Source organism: Lindgomyces ingoldianus, assembly GCF_010093535.1.
Source record: "Lindgomyces ingoldianus strain ATCC 200398 unplaced genomic scaffold BDR25scaffold_1, whole genome shotgun sequence".
NCBI classification, from domain to species: domain Eukaryota; kingdom Fungi; phylum Ascomycota; class Dothideomycetes; order Pleosporales; family Lindgomycetaceae; genus Lindgomyces; species Lindgomyces ingoldianus.
Window position 1 is genome coordinate 3101745 of NW_022985162.1, and position 19672 is coordinate 3121416.

Below are 19672 nucleotides of genomic sequence, written 5' to 3' on the forward strand. Positions count from 1 at the left end.
CCTTATTAGGAACTAAAAGCTTAGGCTGTACGCCTAATAAAAGAAGAACTAGAAGAAATCTTTTTTAAAGAATTTAAAAAGAAACAAGACCTTAACTAGGTTAGAATCTACTAAATAGCCTAAGAAGTAAACAGACTACTAGAAGAATACTAGGATTACAAAAATATGTTTAAAACCCTAGAAGACTTAAAAGAACTGCTACTACACTAACTTTAGGACTACGTAATTAACCTTAAACTAAACCTATAATTAAAAACTTACAAACTACAACCCCTAACAAAAGCTTAGAAAGACGCCTTGTAAGAGTATGTAGACTAAATGCTAGCTTAAGAACATATTAGAGAAAGTAATAGTCTAATAGCATTAGCTATAGTCTTTGCTAAAAAAAAGAATAGTAAGGTAAGAGTATGTTAAGACTACTAAACTCTAAACAACAACACTATAAAGGACTAGTACCTTTTACTAATTATCTAAAACATTATAAACTAACTTAAAAGAACTAAGCACTTTACTAAGTTTAATGTCTAAGACAGATTTAACAAAATAAGGATTAAAAAAGGACATAAATAGATAACAGCCTTCTAAACTTTAAAAAGACTATATAAACTACTTATTATGCTATTTAGACTAACTAACGCCCTAGTAACTTTTTAATAAGTTATTAACACTGCACTTAACCTCTATTTAGATATATTTATACTTGTATACCTAGATAACATTTTAATATATACTAAAAAAGACAAAGTAGACTATATATCTAAAGTAAAACTTATACTTAATTAACTCTAATAATATAGACTTTATTTATAACTAGAAAAATGTAAGTTTAATGTATAAAAAACAGAATATTTAGAATTTATTATTAATAGTAAAGAAATAAAAATAGACCTTACTAAAGTAAATAAAGTACTTAAATAGCTAACACTAACAACAGTAACAGAAATTAAGGGATTTCTAGGCCTTACTAGATATGTATAAAAAATAATCTAAAGCTATTTAAAGATAGCGCTTCCTCTTATAGACGCTACTTTAAAAGAGAGAGCTACTTAGAAATTCTAATAGACACTAGAAATAAAAGAGGCCTTTTAAGAGCTAAAATAAATAGTAATAAGCTACCTTGTTTTTAGAATATATAATCTTACACTAGAAACAAAAGTAAACACTAATGCTTCCTTAAGAGCTAAGAGAGCTGCACTTTTCTAAAAGTAGGAAAATAGCTAATAGCACCTAGTAGCTTACTACTTAGTAAAATTTATGCTATTAGAGCAAAAATATACTATTTCTAATAAAGAACTAAAAGCTATAGTAAATGCATGCAGGTACTAGGAGGTTAAACTTTAAAAATTAAGCTAGTAATTTATAATCCTTACTAACTATGTAAACCTTATTACTTTTCTTACTACTAAAAAACTCTTGCCTATGCATGTATAATAGGCTATAGAACTTGCTTAATTTAATTTTATTATTAAACATGTAGCAGAAAGCAGTAACTAATAAGCTAACACTTTAAGTAGGCGCGTAAATTATTTTAAAGCAGAAAAAGAAAACTTAGAGAAATTTATAATCTTTAAAGAAACCCCTAAGGGACTAGTCTATAAAGGACTAAACTAAGAAGAATTACTATGCTCCCTTATAGTAGTTAAGTAAGGATAGAAAAACTTAATAAAAGAATATTATAAAGCCTTTATGTTTAGACACCTAGGAATTAAGTTACTATAAAAGAAGATTAAAATTACTATACTTAAAAAAATACTTTAATTAAAACACTTGTGCACTAAAGTCTTATAGAAATGTAACACCTGCAATAAAAACAACTTCTAACACTATAAACTTTATAGATTGCTCTAACTAATAGAGGCACTAAGCTAACTATAGACTATAATAACTATAGATTTTATTACTAGATTACTACTATTATAAGAACCTAGCACTAAAAGGTTATGCAATATAATTACACAGGTTATTAATAAAACTACTAAATTTATCTACTTATAGCTATTAGAAAAAAGCATTATAGTAAAAGAATTTATGTTTAAACTAAAAAAAAATGTTTTTGCTACTTATAGCTACTCTAAAATTATTATCTTTAACTATAACAAACTATTTACTAGCAAGTTCTAGACAGCTTTAGTTAAGCACCTTAGAATTAACTATAGACTCTTTACTACTTACTACTTATAAATAGACAGACAAACAGAACAAGTAAACATAAAAGTTAAAAAGTTCTTATAAAAATATGTTTTATATAAACAAACAAATTAGGCAAAATAGCTACTAATAGCATAGTTTGTTATTAATACTATAGAATTAGCTACTACTAAAGAAACCCTATATAAAGCTAATTTTAGATACCTCTTATAATATAAACTTTATAGCTTATAACTAACTAACCTTTTAGAGGTAATAGATTACACAACTAGACTGCTAGAACTACATTAAAAACTTACTAAAGAAGCCTAATTAGCCTAGGAAGCTATAGAAAAGGTAGTAAATTAAAAAAAAACCTATGCTAGAAATACACTTAAATAATTATATATATTTAGACATAAAAGACCTAAAAACACTAAGACCTTCTAAGAAATTAGTAGAGAAACATATAGAACTATACTAAGTAATATAAACACACTCTAGTATCTGTAAGCTTAAACTTCTAAAGAAAATGTAAATACACCTTTAGTTTTATGTCTCTAAACTTAAACTTATGCCTAAGATTATTCTACTTACAACTATAAAATAAAAAAAGAAAGAAAAGAAATATAAAGTAAAAAAGATTCTAGACTATAAAAAAAGCAAGTACTTAGTAAAATAAAAGGGATAGCCTACTAGTAAAAATACTTAAAAACCTGTTAAAAGCTTATTAAACACCTCTTAAGCTTTTTACAAATACCTAGAATCCCTTTTAAGCAAAACTACTCTAGAGAAAGCTCTCTAGACTAGAAAGCACTATTATTAGTTAAAACTACAGCAGCATTAGCTAGCTATAATGTAGGAAATCTGCAACCTTTTAACATAAGTTAAGAAGAAAAAAGACTAGCTACTTTTACTTTAAGCGCTTTAAGCTTGTCTAGTAATAAAAAGTCTTCTTTTAAATACTTTACTTTTTAATTTACTAGAACTTTTAACTATTTCTAAACTTATTTCTGCTAAGCTATAAAGAACTAAAGACGCCTTAGGGATTTAGCTTATTCTTTTATCTTTCTTTTTTTTTCCTTTGTCTCTTTCTCTTTAGCAGCCTTTAGCTTTCTAAGTAGTTTCTTTTTTTTACACTTTAAATAATTTTAAGCTGCATTAGAAATAAAAGCATTATAATAACTACTCTTTTACACACATTTTACATACTTATCTAATAACAAAAACATTATGTAAAAAAAACTATAAGACTAGTAAAGACTATAGAGACACATCTTTATATAATAAAGAGGATTAAGATAAGTAATAGTACAAAAGTAACAGGCAACAGTAGAAGTGTAAGAAACTTAATAAGGCATAGTTAAAAAAGATTAGTATTAAACAAGCCTTTAAAAACAAAAACATACTAGCTAAAAAAAAAATCTAACACTTATAATAGAAAAAACATAACAGTAAGGACACTAACTAGAAGAGAAGCCTACGTGTTATAGCTAATAGTTAGACTATAATAACCTAACTAGCTGTCCTACATAGCCTAAACAATGTTAGATAGAAGACACTTAGCCCTGCGCTTAACAAATTACATAATAGGACAAATAAAGAATAGCTTTAGCTTTTAGATAAAAGCCTTATAGAATGCACTATCTAATAGAAATTTAAGCATTGCAGGTAGTGCAGGTATTGCAGGTGGTTGCAGGCAATGCATGTAACACCTGCAATGCATGCAAACGCATGTAAACACTATGTATATAGCCTTAATTATAACTATAGTTAGAAAGTTGTAATTACTGTTTAGTTTATTATTAAGTCTTTACTTACTAAATAAACTAAGAGACGTTAAAACTTTTACAAAGAGGATATTATTGCCTTATATATTCTGCACTATATATACCTCTAATCTTATCCTAACAGATTAGGTTTACTAGCTCCCTATACAGCTGCTAGGTTAAACTACAACCTGCCTTCTCTCTACTCTATCTACCCTACACTCTGCTCGACGGACTGTACACCTGATCCAGCTAAGTCCTCCCCCCTCCGCTACCACATCACCATAGGCCGAAGTACTCCCGAAAATACCATTTCGCCGGAGTAAGGATTGTAACACTCTATACCCCGTGCCAAGCCTAGGGTACTCAGGGGTTGGATAGCTGTAACATAATCGTGACAATATAGGCTTCTTAGCCTTAGTACCTCTACCTTTAACTTTAAGGTTTACTATCTCTCTCTCTCTTTCTGCCCTCTATCCTGCATTCCCTCTCTGTGCCTATACTTCCTGCTTAATACTGTAGGGACGGGGATCTACACTACTCCTCCATCTCAACTAAAAAAGGTACGAATAATCAACTAACAGTTAATTTTACGCACAGAACAGTATATATGCCTTGTAGATATCTCTTATACTAACACTACTTTTAAAGTAATAATCTTTTAACTTAAGCTTAATCTTATTTTTTATCTATAATTAGAAGCTTTATACACAGCAGCTATAAGTTAATAATAGTTATCTAGAGTAAAGTAAACTTAGCGTTGCTTTTAAGTCTTTTTATTATTTAATAGAAAACCTTAAGAAACTTTATAAGCTACTTAACCTTCTTTTACTCTTTATTCTTTACTTTACTAGACTAACTCTATGTCTACAGACTTTTAACTCTCTTTTTAGAGGGTTTCTGTCGCCGCTTATGGAGTCACTCGCACCCAAAGTGCCCAGTCCAACACCTGCAGCCCCGGCAGCTTTTCTTGCCTAGTTCCCGCACCGCTCTATATTGTCTCATTCATACTTCCTGGTTTCTAAAATTCACAACTAAACTAGCCTAAAAATAGACCTTGAAATAAATAGATTTTTATTATATTTTAGATCTAAAATTTTCTATTAAATAATATAGTATGCGCGCTTTGCACTTTTCCAGGGCGGAACTGCTACTTCTACGGTTAGTTGGCAACCTTCTCAGAAATCTCTATAAATTCCTCAGGCCCCGAAGTACAGCAGCGGCTCGAGCCTAAGAACTTTGCAAGCCTTGCAGCCGGTGGACGGTGCGCTGGGTTTCTGCTAAGCATAGCAAACAATTGATCTGGAAATATTGGTATGGCATCGGATATAGGCAGCTCCTGAACCCATTTCCGTACCTGCGGTATATTTGCTTGAAACGAGGAATCGAATTCGTTTTGATCTCTGATGTCTGCCAAGTGGTCACGCTCTCCGAGCAGAGCTGCTACCATTTCAGCAAATACGCAACCCAAGGAGAAGACATCTGCTTTTAGACCCCTGGTGTCTTGGGAGACAACTTCGGGCGCCGCGTAGACTCGAGTAAATGCCGTTGGGTTTGCCGTTTCTGCATCTTCAGCAGAAGTATATGCCCGCGCGATGCCGAAATCCGCGACGTATACTTTGTATCTAACTGCGGACCTTGAACCAGGGTGGCGCGGAGTCAAAGGCGGCTCTTTTGATACATCCCGGACGAGGATATTTTTAGGCTTGATATCCATATGCTTAATTAAGTTGGCATGTATAAATGCTAACGTCTGCGCAAGGCACCCGAAGAATGTAGCAACACTCCTCACTTTTTGGGAGGCAAGCACAAGCTGATGGACGTCGTCGGAATCGACATCCTCAGAGATGGAGTCTAGGAACGTTTCAAGGTTGTATTCCGCCACAGGATATAAAAGAATTGAAAGGTCCTTCCTAGGAGTAATAATGTAGGTTCCAACAACCCGGACAAGGTGCGAATGCTCGAGACGTTGCAGATGCTCGACCTCCTTCAGCGCATCCTCTCGTCTTACTCTCCGCGTGCACCTGACCGTCTTTCGTGCGAGGCGAACATTCCGGCAAATCACGCTCTCAACCAATGCCGAAGCGGTGTGCCCAAGGACGTTCTCCACAACAAGCGGAATGCTAGGGATCTCATGCACTTGATATTCCGCATGCTGGCCTTTCCCAGACCAGTCGCGTTCATGGAACTCGCTATCCAGCAGACCCCGACTGTTCAGGTATTCCAACCACGCGCTACGAGAAGCGTTTGCTATCGATGCCTTCGATTGTTCAAAGGGACGTGGAGGAGCGGAGCGTTGTGGAATTAAAACGTAAGGCGATAATCGAATCGAAGGTGGGGCCGGAGGGTATAGAACGCTGGGAAAACTCTGCGCCTCGCTTGCTCTGGAGGAACCTTGCAAATTGAGGTCTGGAATATTATGCACAAATCCAAACACAGGCGAGGATGGCGCGGTCAAGTCATACTCCCGCAGTAGAAGGGGGATCTTGCTTATATGGTAATTGGATGCGCTTCCAACGCTCTCATCCGATTGGCTTGAGATCGAGCATTTGTTAACCTCAGCTACAATTCTACTAAGGGTTTGGACTTCCTGTTTGGAATCTGAGACCTCCAGGTTATGCGACCGGACATCAGGAGAGAGCTGGTATTCGAAATCGGTTTGCTCGGTGAGGTTGTTATCGCTGAGGAATTCCATGCCGATCCGCAGTGCACATTTGCATGGTTCGAGGGGAACGCTAACGGCGTGTCGCGATATCCATGCTACGGCTGACGCGAGGATCTCTGCAATTGGAGAAAAGGTTTTTGATGCATCTGCACCGCTAAAGGGGACATCCGGCGAGGACGCGAAAAATGCAGCGACAAGTCGTTTTGCAGGTGCAATGGAGAATAGGGACTAGGTGGGAACCCCGCCTGGGCGGTGCGGTACGTAAGCATATAGGCTTATATTTGGACTAGCGCCAAGTTGAAATTCGATCCAATCATAAGAACCTGGCGGGCTCAAAAGCGACTAAATTGCCGCGGTTCTATTGTGTGCGTTAATCCGTGCAATGTCTTAACAACACCTTAAACATTGCTTTCCGCCACTAAATTTGTATAAGAATTTAAAATTTTGCCTATAAAACCCTATAACTACCTAACATTTCTTAATTTTAGTAAAAATTTAGGCGCTAGTACTTAAACACGCGTAGCTGCTCTAGCTATAGCTTTTTAGCTAAAAATCATATACTAATTAGGAAGTACATACAGCTTTAAGATCTAACTAAAATAACAGATATTTAGGCATAGATAGAGGCAAATTGTTGCGTAGTTAAAGTTCTTATAGATTTAGTAAGGCGGAAAAGACGCGACGCGAATGCCAAGACATTGCACAGATTAACGCACACAATAGTTCTAGGTCTAGGTCACAAGCAACCGCCCAGCATCAACGCTCTCGTCAAATAGCTCCCTTCTCCACGGGTGCTGCCTGCGGCACCTGCAGCACCTGCAATAAGCCAGAAAGAACTCTCTCCTGCCTTACCGAATTACCGGGATTCTGGCCCTTCTTATCTTCCCTCTCATTCAGGTTTGCCGCTTGGCCGATAGTCTTGCTGTGCCATGTCATCGGCTCTCCATAAACTGTCAACAAGCCTTTCACTCTTGTTCTCGCCATACGCAGAGAAAACTCCACCACAGCCATGTCCACCTCTCCAGAGTCTCTGAAGAGCGTTCTAGTCACAGGTGGTGGCGGATTCCTGAGCTCCCATATCATCCGCCTGCTCGTGAAGGAGCCCGGATGCAAGATCTACTCTGCTAGCCGTGATCCGAGAAGCCATCCCGACCAAGAGCCTACAGTCATGTACGAGTCGGTCGATATTGCGAATGAAACCCAAGTCGAAGCACTGTTCAGGCGCACTCAGCCACAGGTTGTCATCCATACTACCTCTCCTCACCCACTTGCACCGCAAGCGATGCAGGAACGTGTCAATGTACAAGGCACAGAGATCCTCTTGAAGCACGCGGCCGCTTGTGCTAGCACACGCACTTCTTAATGTACTTCTTTAAGTATTCTAGCAGTGTCTAGTTAGTTTATTCTGTCTGTTTATCTATCTTCACCGGCTCGAGTGCCTGGTATGTACGGTACCTATGACTACAAGGGCATGCTACCCCAGCTTCTGGATGCGGTGCGTAAAGGACAACACAAGATGCAGATCGGCGATAACAAACGAGTGTTCGAAGTTGTCGAGGTTCGTAAAGTAGCTGAGGCCCACATCCTTGCGGCCAAGGCGGTGCTACGTAGAGAGATCAGTCCAACGAAAGTACCGAAAGTAGATGGCGAGGCCATCTTCATCAGTGATGGTCATGCGATTCCGTACTGGGATTTCTTTCGAAAATGCTACGCCGCTGCAGGGGCGCCAGTCAAGCCTGAGAAGATCAAGGTTATTCCACTGGGCGTGATGCAGATCATGGCTTCTATGGTCGAGTGGTTCTTCGCCATCTTCACATTGGGTCACAAGACCCCAGAGATGCGGCGACAGAACATGGGCCATTTCGAGCGGGGATGCAATTGGTCGCTCGGGAAGGCGAAAGAGCGACTAGGTTACGAGCCTTTGACTGGGGCAGAGCAGGACGAGGCAATCAAACCAATGGTGGAATGGGGCCTCGGCGAGCTGAAGAAGCCGTAGAATACTGTAATGATGTCATATATCCTGCTATCCAAATCTCACATCATGTGCCGTATTCCACTCCGGCTGTCTTGTATTTGATACTCCAAAATGAATTCCATTAGCGCGAACTCCACCATCTAATATTCCAACTAGGTCTAGCTTGAAGAAGTCAAACTCAAATTGCGCCTGTCCCGTACGTTCAATAAAACGCTCCTTCTCGGAATGATTGAGGACCGCCACTGGAACGACCTCTTTCCGCATGGCTGTGGCAACTCACACTTATAATCCTCCACGAATGTTGCGACAACCAACTTCATCACCAACGCAGCGTAAAATCAGCCGGGACAGCTGATGCGGCTGAGGCCCCATATCAATGTGCTGTCTCCTTCTTAGACACCTGTGAATGCTGTAGATTACCATGGTGCGCGGCTTCGCGAGGCAGTCTTGCTCCCCGTTGCAACCACCACCCTTGCTTAGAAGGACGACCTTTTGGGAGTGCCCTTCTGATTCTGAGCTTCGCTCCATTTTCAGCAATAGCACCGCAAATTCGACCTACTTTCATGCCAAATCTACAGGGTAGCCAGCTTCACGGGCATGTAAAGATGACTAGTAGATCAGACGTATCGAAACGTTGATACAGTTCCACTAAAACTTCTCGGCTCGATTTCTAAACTGCCCACATACCCCCTTTACGAAAACTTGCATCTGCTGTCGACCGTAAACACGACGAGTAAGCACAAAATTGGAAAGCAGACCGGAATGCGCCTCATCGGCGACTACACCCTACCATGCACAGCAAGTCCAATCCTGTTGATGCCCTTCATCCCAACCCAAGTGGCAAAAGTCTAGCCGGAATGTCGCGCGACTTCCACATTTACCAATTATATCCATCTAACAAGCCAGGAGATATTAGCAGGAGGTTCCATGCCTTCCTCGAGGTCAAACTTACGGTCGCGAATCTGGCTTTAGTCGGCCAAAGTTGCTCACGAGTTGGCGAGCATGACATCCTCATGAACCTTTACCGCTGGTCGGACAAGATGCTTGCAGAGTTGATTGCCGACTGCTACTTTGGTGCATCGCTACGTACCATTGCTCCTGATTCCGTGAAAGTCTGCCTTGAGTTCTGGGAGCATTCGTGGCGCGCTCTGTTTCTTGTCCCGGAAGTCCTAGGGAAAAAGATGTTCCAGCCCTTAAAACAGCTTGTTGATGCGGTGGAGAAATGGTTCGATCTCCCCGTAGAGTCCCACAAGGATACTGTATGGTACACCACCGCCGTCGAGGCTGAGATGCAGCACGTTGGCATCTCCAATCGCGACATGGCTATTATGCTGCTGACCATCTATTGGGGGTAGGTTATACAAAACCCTCAACCGTGCATGATAGACAATAACTAACTCGTTGGAACAGTGCTAACACGAATACTTCCAGTGGTGTGTTTTGGACTCTCTCCCATGTTCTATTTGACGCAAAGCTTCGCGACAACATCCTCACGGAGATTGCGCTAGCTTTTGCAAATGACAATTTGGATTTCGAGTACATCTATGAGCGCTCACCTATTCTCCGCGCAACTTGGAATGAGGTCTTGCGCACTGCGTCGTACTCTTCGTCTGTGCGCCTTGTCATGGAGGATACGGTTATCGGTGGAAAGACGCTGAAGAAAGGGAACCGTATCATGATGCCGTATCGCCAGATGCCCTTTGATGAAAGTACATTTGGCACGGATGCTAATGAGTTCAACGTAGAGCGATTCCTGAAGAACCCGGCTTTGAAGAGAAACATTGTGGCGTTCGGAGGAGGAGCAACACAATGTCCAGGTCGGCATTTCTCAGCGCAGGCAGCGATGGTCCTCGTGGCGGAAATGTTATACCGATTCGAGATGCGCCTAGAGGATCAGAGTCAGCCCTTTCCACAGATTGATGAGACGAGGCCGGTGCTTGGGATGATTGATATCAAGAAAGACACAGACTTACGAGTTCTCTTAACTCCAAGAAATTTGTAAATAAAGAATAACGTTATAAGATATAATAGTCGGCTGCACGTAAACCCAAGAATCAACTATCTCCAGTTGTCTGTATAACATGAGGAGCACACCGTGGAACTAGGAATATAGACGAATGAATCTCACTCCAGCTTCTAAGAGTCATAGCCGTGGTGGTGAACGCGATGAGTCGTGATGAGTCGCGATAAGTCGTGATGGGCCGCGATGAGCCGTAGGTGCGCATCGCGACTGCGACAGTCGTAGCTCCCTTTTAGCCCTGCGGCGGCGTGGCCGGCAGCAACGCATAAAAGCAGCATACTGTTTGATGGTGTTGCAGTCAGGGCTCTGCTTCCAGTTTCCCGAGAACAGTTAAACTAGCGAACTTGATGGCGGGGCGATGCATAGAGAACTAGCAATAGCTACAACTCCGCGGGAGGATATATACTATCGTTTATTGATAATTTCCCACATATGACCATAGGACACTGAAAACTAGGCTTCCCGTCCGCTCAGCCAGATATAAGCAGTGTACCGGCGGACTAGTAGTTGCGTGGGTGACCAGCAGCGAATCCCCGCTGTTGTATGTAATTTTTTTTTTTGCCCTAAATGTGCTGCTAGCAGGGATATGCTGTAAGTGCTTGTACAGACCAATAGCATCTCGGCTGTTTATTTACTAGTAGGGATTCTTAAAAAGACACTGTAAGATCGTCCAATTTCTTCGCACCCTATCGCATGCTATTCACAAAGAGTGTTGCGGTGAAGGCTAAAGTGGTTAAGTAAGTTTAACATAGCAGTCTTGCATGAACTGAGAAGGGGTCATATGGTAAGCAAGTCGACAAGGTATTGAGATCCAAACAAGGTGAATTGTACCAGTGTATTGTAAGGTCTAAGGAGCTCGAGAGAGCTCTGGGCTGACTATATACTGTACGAGAAAGGAGCTAGTCCTAATGAGTGAATGGATCGCGTGAGACACGTGCGACACTCTCTGGGGTGTTGTATTATGTCGAAAGCATCAGCTCACGGCGAGACGATTAGGCCTGAACAAAGGTGCGCGCTCAAGTCTGCCTTGCCTGGGGTACTAGGTCGTTTAGTGATACCCTAGGCGTTATATTTAAGATGTAAGTAGAGAAGCAAGAGGCGGAGCAAGTCATGCAACGCCCTCTGCCATGGGCTCGTTCAACCCAACTCAAAACCCCAGAGCTTAACTTAGCTTGCAGAGAACCAATAGATGTATGCATCATTAGGCCTGCGGCGAGCACTCTCACCGGGCAATGTTAGAGGAGTCAGCCGTGGTGTAACTGGTGCATCGCCTATGAGTACGATAATCTTTGCATGTTGTGGATGGGAGGGCAACAGTGGACAGAACATCGAGAGTCGTGTAGGGGAACAGAGCAGCTCAGTAGCAACGGGTGAAAGGTTATTACGCGCAATTTACTTTTTTTGCCAGAGAGTATCAAACTCCGCGAAATTCTAAAAATATCTGCCTTTCTATTTCAAAAAGCAGCCCCTTAAATACTCTCATCACGTATCGAATCCGCTTCCCCTAGGATGTCAAGCCTAACAACTCCCTCAGTGTTGGTGCTGGTCAAATGGTGCGACCGCATCTGAGTCCATGCCCATTTAATGAATAGACGCACGCCGCTGACGCAGAAAAGGAGAGGGCATAGGAGATAAATAAATGTGCAACTCTATATGGGTTAGATTGACAGAAATTAAAGGGTCGATACATACCAGAAGAATGCCGGAATAAGTTTTGCTCGTGATCTCTCGACCCCTGAGTACTAAGCTATAGATAATCATTGCTCCACAGAATTGAGACAGAGCTGATATTGCATTTGAAATAGCCAGCAAGATTAGGAACCGTACGAACCCCCGATTATTACCTCCTGCACTCTTGTGTTCGTATGCTCGCCAGCACGATACAGTCGAAGATAGAAGAGAGGGAATAGTAATATAGAGGAAAACCCGATAATCAGGAAGTCTTCCTTGTATTCTGAACTAGGTGAGAGGAATAGAAACATTAGTGGACAGGGTTCTTACGTCAGATATACAAAGTCGAGCACAGTAGAAACTGTGGAGATTGCAGATACTAGAGGTGCAGCCCAAGAAAGCAGTGATAGGTGGTGTAGGACGAGTAAATTATCTAGTCCGTAAGCTCAAGCTGAGGGGTTCTAAATAAGGGCTCTTATGTTAACTCCCGCGTAGATCTGGAGCGTACTGGAGCACGCTGCTTCCATCCATCGAGCTTGCTGGCTCTTATTAAGTGATGTTACAGCTGCAGTACAAACAGCAGCAAGCAAGCCTATCTGTATCAAGCCAAAGACGAGGGCTGAGTATCGCTCGAAGCGGCTGTTTCTTACTGTGGTTAGTGTCAATTTAGACTTTTTAGCGTCAAGATAAAGAAGAGGAATACTAAGCAGTATCCCACACAAGGAACAAGATATAAACCCAACAAAAAGTGCGCGCTCCATGTCAAATTTGCGTGTAGAACTTGATGTTCGACCAGAGAGACCCACCTTTTATCTACACCCTCCACTGCTGAACCACGTAGGGGCTGCTGAGTGCCTGGCGAGACAAAGAGAGCTACATGATGCCATGGTATGCATGGATTGCCGCCGCACTATTCCTCCAGTATGGGTGACGGAAACAGGAGAGCTTGGCACTGTAACGAATCAATCTAATGGCGTGCAGGCATGAATGGCCTATCTCAAGCAGGTCGACCTTGTATGAAGGCACGTTTCTCCTTCAGACCAGGTTGTCGAAATAGATGGAGACTTGCATACGTCAGCAACTCCGTTACCTGCGAAAGACCTGTATAGGAATGAGCCTTTCAACATCCAAAAGCCACTTCATTGGTCATTCATATGAGTCGCTGCCACTAAAGCTAATGCCACTCCTTGTACGAGACAGCACTATGCCGCCTCCCTGTTTGGAGGTCCGTGTTGGATAAAACAAGGGTAATGGACTGCCAGTATAATGACGGGAATAGACGCTGTGGAGACGTCAATCAATCCAGCTGACCTCTACGACGTGGGACGCGCATGCTCCATGTTCTCGGGCATAGAGTGCGCCTTAAAAACCTAAAGCGTTAGAAGAAGGTCGAGCCCTGTTCCAGTCTACCTTGTACCGCAACTAACAGGGTAAAAGGAGGAACGGATAAGGAACTGCACTTAACTGGCAGTTTTTAGTCCAGTTTATGGCCTTTACACCCGCTGAGTGTTTGAATATGGAGAGCTCGCCAACGTCAGCAGCTAGTTCTACGATCGAAGACGGTGACATACGCTGTGATAAGGTGAGGATGCACCTAGGTATCTAGAATATGCTTATTTGATCTACCTGAAGCTCGTACGGACGATTTGAGTGGTGGAGGTAATGGCACGAGCTAGCTAGGTCACATTTAGCTGATAGCATGAAATAGGTGGTATCGACCTTTCCAGAGCCAGATGGCAGCATGTAGCCCTGCCCACCGCAGAGCAACGATGAGGTTTCAAGGGGGAAAAGAAGATTGACCTCACCTGGACATTCAGACGATGAGCCTTTGAGAAAGACACGCAGGATGTCGGTGCGTTATTATTCTTCCACATCGATAATCGCTAACTTTTTAAGGATCCTGGATACATTATTGTTCCGAGAGATAGGTTTCAGACTGTAAACGAAAGAACCTGTGTCCTTGAGGCAGAAGTTGCTGGGTTGAAATGCGAGCAGGCGAAAACATTAGCGAAGCTTCATGACATAGAGGAGGAGTGGAAGGGAATTCTAGACTGCATTGCGAGTCGGTGTACACGACGTTCAGATCTCAGCGCAAGCCAGAAGGCACAAAGCTCTAGAAAGAGCGAGAGCGAGAGCATAGTAGAATAGAGGAGCTACTAGGGAGAACTGCAAAGTAAGACAGCAGAACGAAATTAGTATTGTATTGAGACTAAGCTAGTCTCTGCAACACTCTGGATACCATGCTAGCGCACCTAGAACAACCTGTTAACAACCTGCACAAGAACTATTGTGCGCCCTAGTCTTACTACTGTTTGCACGAGAACTTCCCTCCTCCACAATTAACCGCATAAGAGATCCCTCCCTCCACACAAGAATCCCCTCCCCTGTACAATAGACATTGAAGAGATTGTTGCAGTAACTTACCTCTCTAAGATAATCATGTGCACAGAGGTTAACCTAGAGCGCTGGCACGTAGACCACCTTAGCAGGTCTACAAAACCTTCTTAGATACGCTAGACTACATTTACAACCTGTATAATTAAGCTTATACATACAGGTTAGTATAATGCTAGTAGTTTTAAAGGGGATTTTAAAGAATAGATAAAACAAAACTTTAATAACTTACTTTATATAATAAAATAAAAACTTCTTTTTATAATAGCAGAACATTGTCACGGTATCCTCCCCGGATCCCAGACATGATAAAACGCCAAAGGTGCACCATCGGAGGCTCGGCATTGCACCAGCCCGACGAACTCCGATGCCCCCTGCTTAAGTCGTGACTGGTGCATCTCGGCCTAAGAACAACTAGAGTTAGTGTACAAAAGCTCCCTATCTAGTTTTAAATTAAATATTACACAACCTTTTATAATTATTAAGTCTAGGACTAGTCCTGCACCTATCTTACTTCTGCTAAACACTAATGCAACACTATTAAAGCACTATTAAAAGTAACATTTACCTATCTACTGCTAGTCCTTGCTTAATAATGCCTAACTTTTTTTTTATAAGAGATCTTAAAGTTGCTAATGTAGGTCTACTTTTTATACTAAAAAAGTAATAATTCTTTCTTACTAAGCAATATTTATATCTGTTAATAGAGAAAAACTTATTATGTTAAAATAGCTATTATAAGTATATAAAGCAAAGTGTATACTTTAGTGCTGCTAGTGTAACTTTTAAAGATGCAGTAAAGCTATTATAAGAGTAAATTAGTTATAAACATTAATTAAATAAAAGCTAGACAGTATACTATTTTTTTAAAAAGCTCTTTATAACTTTAGAAAAAGAAGTAGATAATATAGAAAAGTTTAACTACTTCTTTTAACTTTAAAAAGTTAATGTAGTAGGGTTATAATAAAGATACCTAGTAGTATTTACAGTAAAAATAATATTATTATTTTAAGTAAAATTAATTATATCTACTTTATTAAGTATTTAATGTTATAAAGTATCTAATATAAATTAAACTATAATTACTTTAAAACTTAATATAAAAAAAGTAAAACTTTTATAAACTATAAAATTATACTAATAGGCAGCACTAGAAGTATTTTTATTAGTATAAAAAATACTAAAGATTAATTAGGCCTAATATTATAAAGAATTATAAGCGTTAAGCGCTATAGCACTATAGTATTATTAGTAGTGTATATAAAGTGTATTAAAAGTAATTAAAAAACATACCTAAAAATAGCTAGTAAAAAATAAAGTTACTTACTATATAAGTTTAACTTTAAGCTTATCTATTCTACTGCATTAGTATAATGTTATAAAGCCTTTATAAAAGTAATTAAAAAGAGAAAGTAAGTGTTATTAATGCCTACTCTAATTACTAGGTGCTTCTTATACTTTGCCTAGTAAGTAATACTAAGTAAAGTGTTATCTACTATTAAATTACTATTAAATAGTAAAAGTAAGCTTAGAAAAAAGGGATACTTTAAAGTTTAGTATAAAGCTTAATGTATTTATCTTTATCTGCTGTAGTAATTAAGTCTGCTATTATAATTTAATAGTAAGTAGTCTTATCTTTAGTTCTTGCTGCATAAGGGATGCTTTAATAAAAGTGTATATAGTAGAAAAGCATGCAGCTTATGTAATAAATGCGCTAATTCTTCTATACAGAATTAAGCTTAGCTAGATACATTCTAAACCCTATATACTTGCGTTAGAGACTAGTCTAGGACTAGTGCTAAATAGGATTACTTACTAGCTATCTACTTTTTATCTATATCTATAGTTACAGCTGCAAATCTGCTTTTATAAATGTGTTTTTATTTAATATTACACTTTATAATTTTCTTAAGTAGTTTAAAGAGTCTTTTAAATATAATTTAGTATATTTTATAGTAATTAACATTTATAAGCACTTAAGTAAGAGTAAATACTGTAAGGATGTTAGTAATATGTTTTTATAAAGTTTTAATTAACTTACTTTTGCTATATTTTAGTAGTATATATATAAAAATAATTTTATTAAAGAAAAAGTTATACACACACTTGTGTAATATGTCTATCTTAAATGTCTTTTATTTAAAGAAGACTTTAGCTTACTTTTTATAAAAGTAGAATATTATAATGCTAAACTTGCTGTGTTTAATCTCTTATATATATGCCTATTTAATAGCTTATTAGTATGCATAATAAAAATAAATCTAATACTGTTTTATACTAAATTAGGTTTACTTTTATAATTTTACTTATATTTAAATAATATACTAGTAAGGCTTTACTTATTAGGCTAGCGTAGAAGCTTCTTTTTCTATATATACTAGCGTATTTGTAATAGGTTGTTAAGGCTAGCATGCACCTTTTTAGAGGTTAAAGCTTAATGCTAGTAGCACTACTTTTATAGCTCTAGGCTAGCTTTAAACTAGGCTATATAAGATTAGAAACGCTTTCTTAATAATTTAAAGTATAAGCTTACTAAGTATAAGGTTAAAGTAAAGAAGCTTACAGTATATAGTAAATAGCTACTTTATATATTTAATAAGAGTCTTCTTTAGTGTAAAAGGGCTATAGAAATAAGTTTTAATTTAAGTTATAAGTACATAAAGTAACATAATAAGGTTATTAAGTATTTACACTACAACCTTACACTTATAGTTATTATAATGTACTATTTTTTTTTAGCTTTATAGATAATTTATTTTTAAACACATTATAAGCGCAATATAAAAGAGAATAAGAAAAGACAGACTTACTATAGAAAGCTATGTTTAACCTAACTAGCTTTATAATATAGTAATTAGCTAGTGTGTCTAAAGAACATCTATTTTAAATTAAATTATGTAATAAATTATAATTAATTATTACTATATTAATACTTTACTAAAAATAGTCTTTATAAATTAATACATTAGCGCGTCTATTACAGCACTTAATATAGTATTAAGGGCAACTATAGGCATCTTAAATCCTATTAGTATAAACAACCTAAGTAAATTAGATATACTTATAAGTTCTTTTTACTTTTTTAATTAGTACTTATAATTAGGTTACTATTACTAATAGCCCCTTTTAGCCTATATTTTTTTTAGTACTTAGTAATACTTTATTATCTTATTAAAGCAGCTAGAGGTCTTAAGAACCTTAAATAAAGCTTTTTTATTTATAATTATTTTTTATGTGTAAGTTGTAACATGCGTGTGCGTTATATGTAGTAAGTTAGAATGTATATACTAGCAAGCTTTAATGCCTTTACACTGCATAGTCTAGCGCATACAGGGGACACCTAAGTAAGTAGATGTAGTTAGCTTCTATAACACCTTCTAGTTAAGAGAGTACTATGTATTATACTTTAAATTTATTAGAATTAAAATCTATTTAGGTTTAATAAATATGTACTTATAAAGCTTTAATAAGTAGTTTATAGTTACTATAAAAGTTGCCTATATTAATTACTATTATATAGCTACTAGAATGTGTTAAAGAGTATTTAGAAATTAACTTAACATAAGTAAGTTTAGCTATTATAAAAAGTAAATTTATACTAGACATAAAAATAGTGTATTTACTTTAGACTTTAAAGCTATTTTATAAAGTTATTTAATTAGCTATTAGAAGGGTTATATAAAATATTATATATATTATTAAAATTATTATTTTTTAGGTTATTAAAATTATTATTAAATAATATGTTTTCTAGTTCTAGTATTTTATTATTAGGACTAAGGGGTTGTTTAGGTAGAGAAGACTAGATGTATTTCTTTAGTAAAGGTTTAAGAGTATTAAGAGATAGCTAGGGTAGTACTATAGTAACACAAACATAATTAAAAGTAGATAAAAAAAAAAGTAAAAAGTAACATATATTAACTACCTTTTAATAGTAAGACATTAGAATACATAAAGTAGAAAAAAAAAAAGATGTAGCTAAGTAATAGTAGGAATATAGAATAATACTAAACAAGTTTAGAACTAGTCTAGAATAGGTCCTAGTCTAGATAGTAACTAATCCTGCCTAATTTTTACCTAGAAAGAGAACATAATATAAACTATAGTATACACTAAATAACAAGTAGTATCTTGTGTAAAATGTGTGTAAAATAAAATAACTTTAAATAGTATTTAGATAGCCTTTAAAATATGTTTAGATAGCCTTTACATTTAAAACACTATATAAGATAAAAATAAAGTTTTTATATAAAGCTAGTTTACTCTAGCACTATGTAAGATATAATAAAACATTTAATAAAGTAATAATAAGTTAGAAACTACTTATAATAATGTTTTAAATACTTTACATTTAGTAATTACAACTACTTTACTACTAAGTGTATAAAGAATAAAGAGTAAATCTAGAATAATTTTAAACAGAATTTATATAGGTCCTTAATAACCTTACATGCTACTACTATAGTTAACTTTTAAAATAGCCTTTTTATAGAAGCAGTTTAACGCGTATATTAATATTAGTATTTTTACTTTCTTTACATAGTTTAGCTTATAAAAGAATGTAGTTATAAACCTAATTAAAACTAAATTTAAACATATCTAGACTTTACCTAGCTGCTAACATGCAGTACACTACTATGTAGAGTTATCTTAGCAACTAATGCGCTAACTTTCTGCTGCTATTACCTAAATAGTTATTTATATATAAATTAGTATTAATTTACTATTAAAATGCCTTTATAGTTATATCTAAATCTGTTACTATACTTCTACATAATATTGTGTTCTCTTTCTAGCTAAAGAACTATATAGGCCTTTTTTATATTAAGCCCTTTATTATTATATTATAATTTAATTACTTTTAAAAGGCCTTTTCTTAAATATTAGAAACTATATAATAAGACTAACAGCATGCCTATAAAAAAAAGTAGTATTTATAAACTAGCATAGAGAACTAAGGAATTGTCAGATTGAAGCACTGTTTCTGGGCTTCCTGAGATGAATGATGGGTTTGGATATGATGTATGGGATGATTGATTGATTGTATTGAT

At 37.3% G+C, this 19672-nt stretch overlaps 4 protein-coding genes across 4 annotated transcripts; 2 read left to right on the forward strand and 2 right to left on the reverse strand.

Annotated features, from left to right (window-relative positions):
• Positions 1-4806: 4806 nt before the first annotated feature.
• On the reverse strand, positions 4807-7545 carry BDR25DRAFT_348626 (kinase-like protein; the record flags this gene model as incomplete). The annotated part of the gene is made up of 5 exons (XM_033694450.1): positions 4807-4887; positions 5071-6789; positions 6849-6884; positions 7302-7355; positions 7414-7545. 5 exons carry the CDS (start codon positions 7543-7545, stop codon positions 4807-4809), a joined length of 2022 nt encoding a protein of 673 aa, XP_033555209.1.
• BDR25DRAFT_365588 (NAD(P)-binding protein) lies at positions 7326-8557 on the forward strand (the record flags this gene model as incomplete). Its single annotated transcript, XM_033696901.1, has 2 exons — positions 7326-7861; positions 7961-8557. The coding sequence occupies exons 1-2, from the start codon at positions 7571-7573 to the stop codon at positions 8555-8557; spliced, it is 888 nt and encodes a 295-aa protein (XP_033555210.1). The 5' UTR covers positions 7326-7570.
• Positions 8558-9327: 770 nt separating this feature from the next.
• BDR25DRAFT_365592 (cytochrome P450) lies at positions 9328-10538 on the forward strand (the record flags this gene model as incomplete). Its single annotated transcript, XM_033696902.1, has 2 exons — positions 9328-9887; positions 9947-10538. 2 exons carry the CDS (start codon positions 9328-9330, stop codon positions 10536-10538), a joined length of 1152 nt encoding a protein of 383 aa, XP_033555211.1.
• Positions 10539-11664: 1126 nt separating this feature from the next.
• Positions 11665-14365, reverse strand: BDR25DRAFT_348628 (uncharacterized protein; the record flags this gene model as incomplete). Its single annotated transcript, XM_033694451.1, has 20 exons — positions 11665-11702; positions 11783-11843; positions 11872-11912; positions 12043-12158; positions 12249-12273; positions 12326-12510; positions 12558-12672; positions 12713-12766; positions 12802-12872; positions 12948-13007; positions 13054-13074; positions 13105-13194; positions 13239-13364; positions 13412-13509; positions 13539-13588; positions 13655-13799; positions 13854-13976; positions 14033-14110; positions 14165-14240; positions 14280-14365. 20 exons carry the CDS (start codon positions 14363-14365, stop codon positions 11665-11667), a joined length of 1659 nt encoding a protein of 552 aa, XP_033555212.1.
• Positions 14366-19672: the final 5307 nt, after the last annotated feature.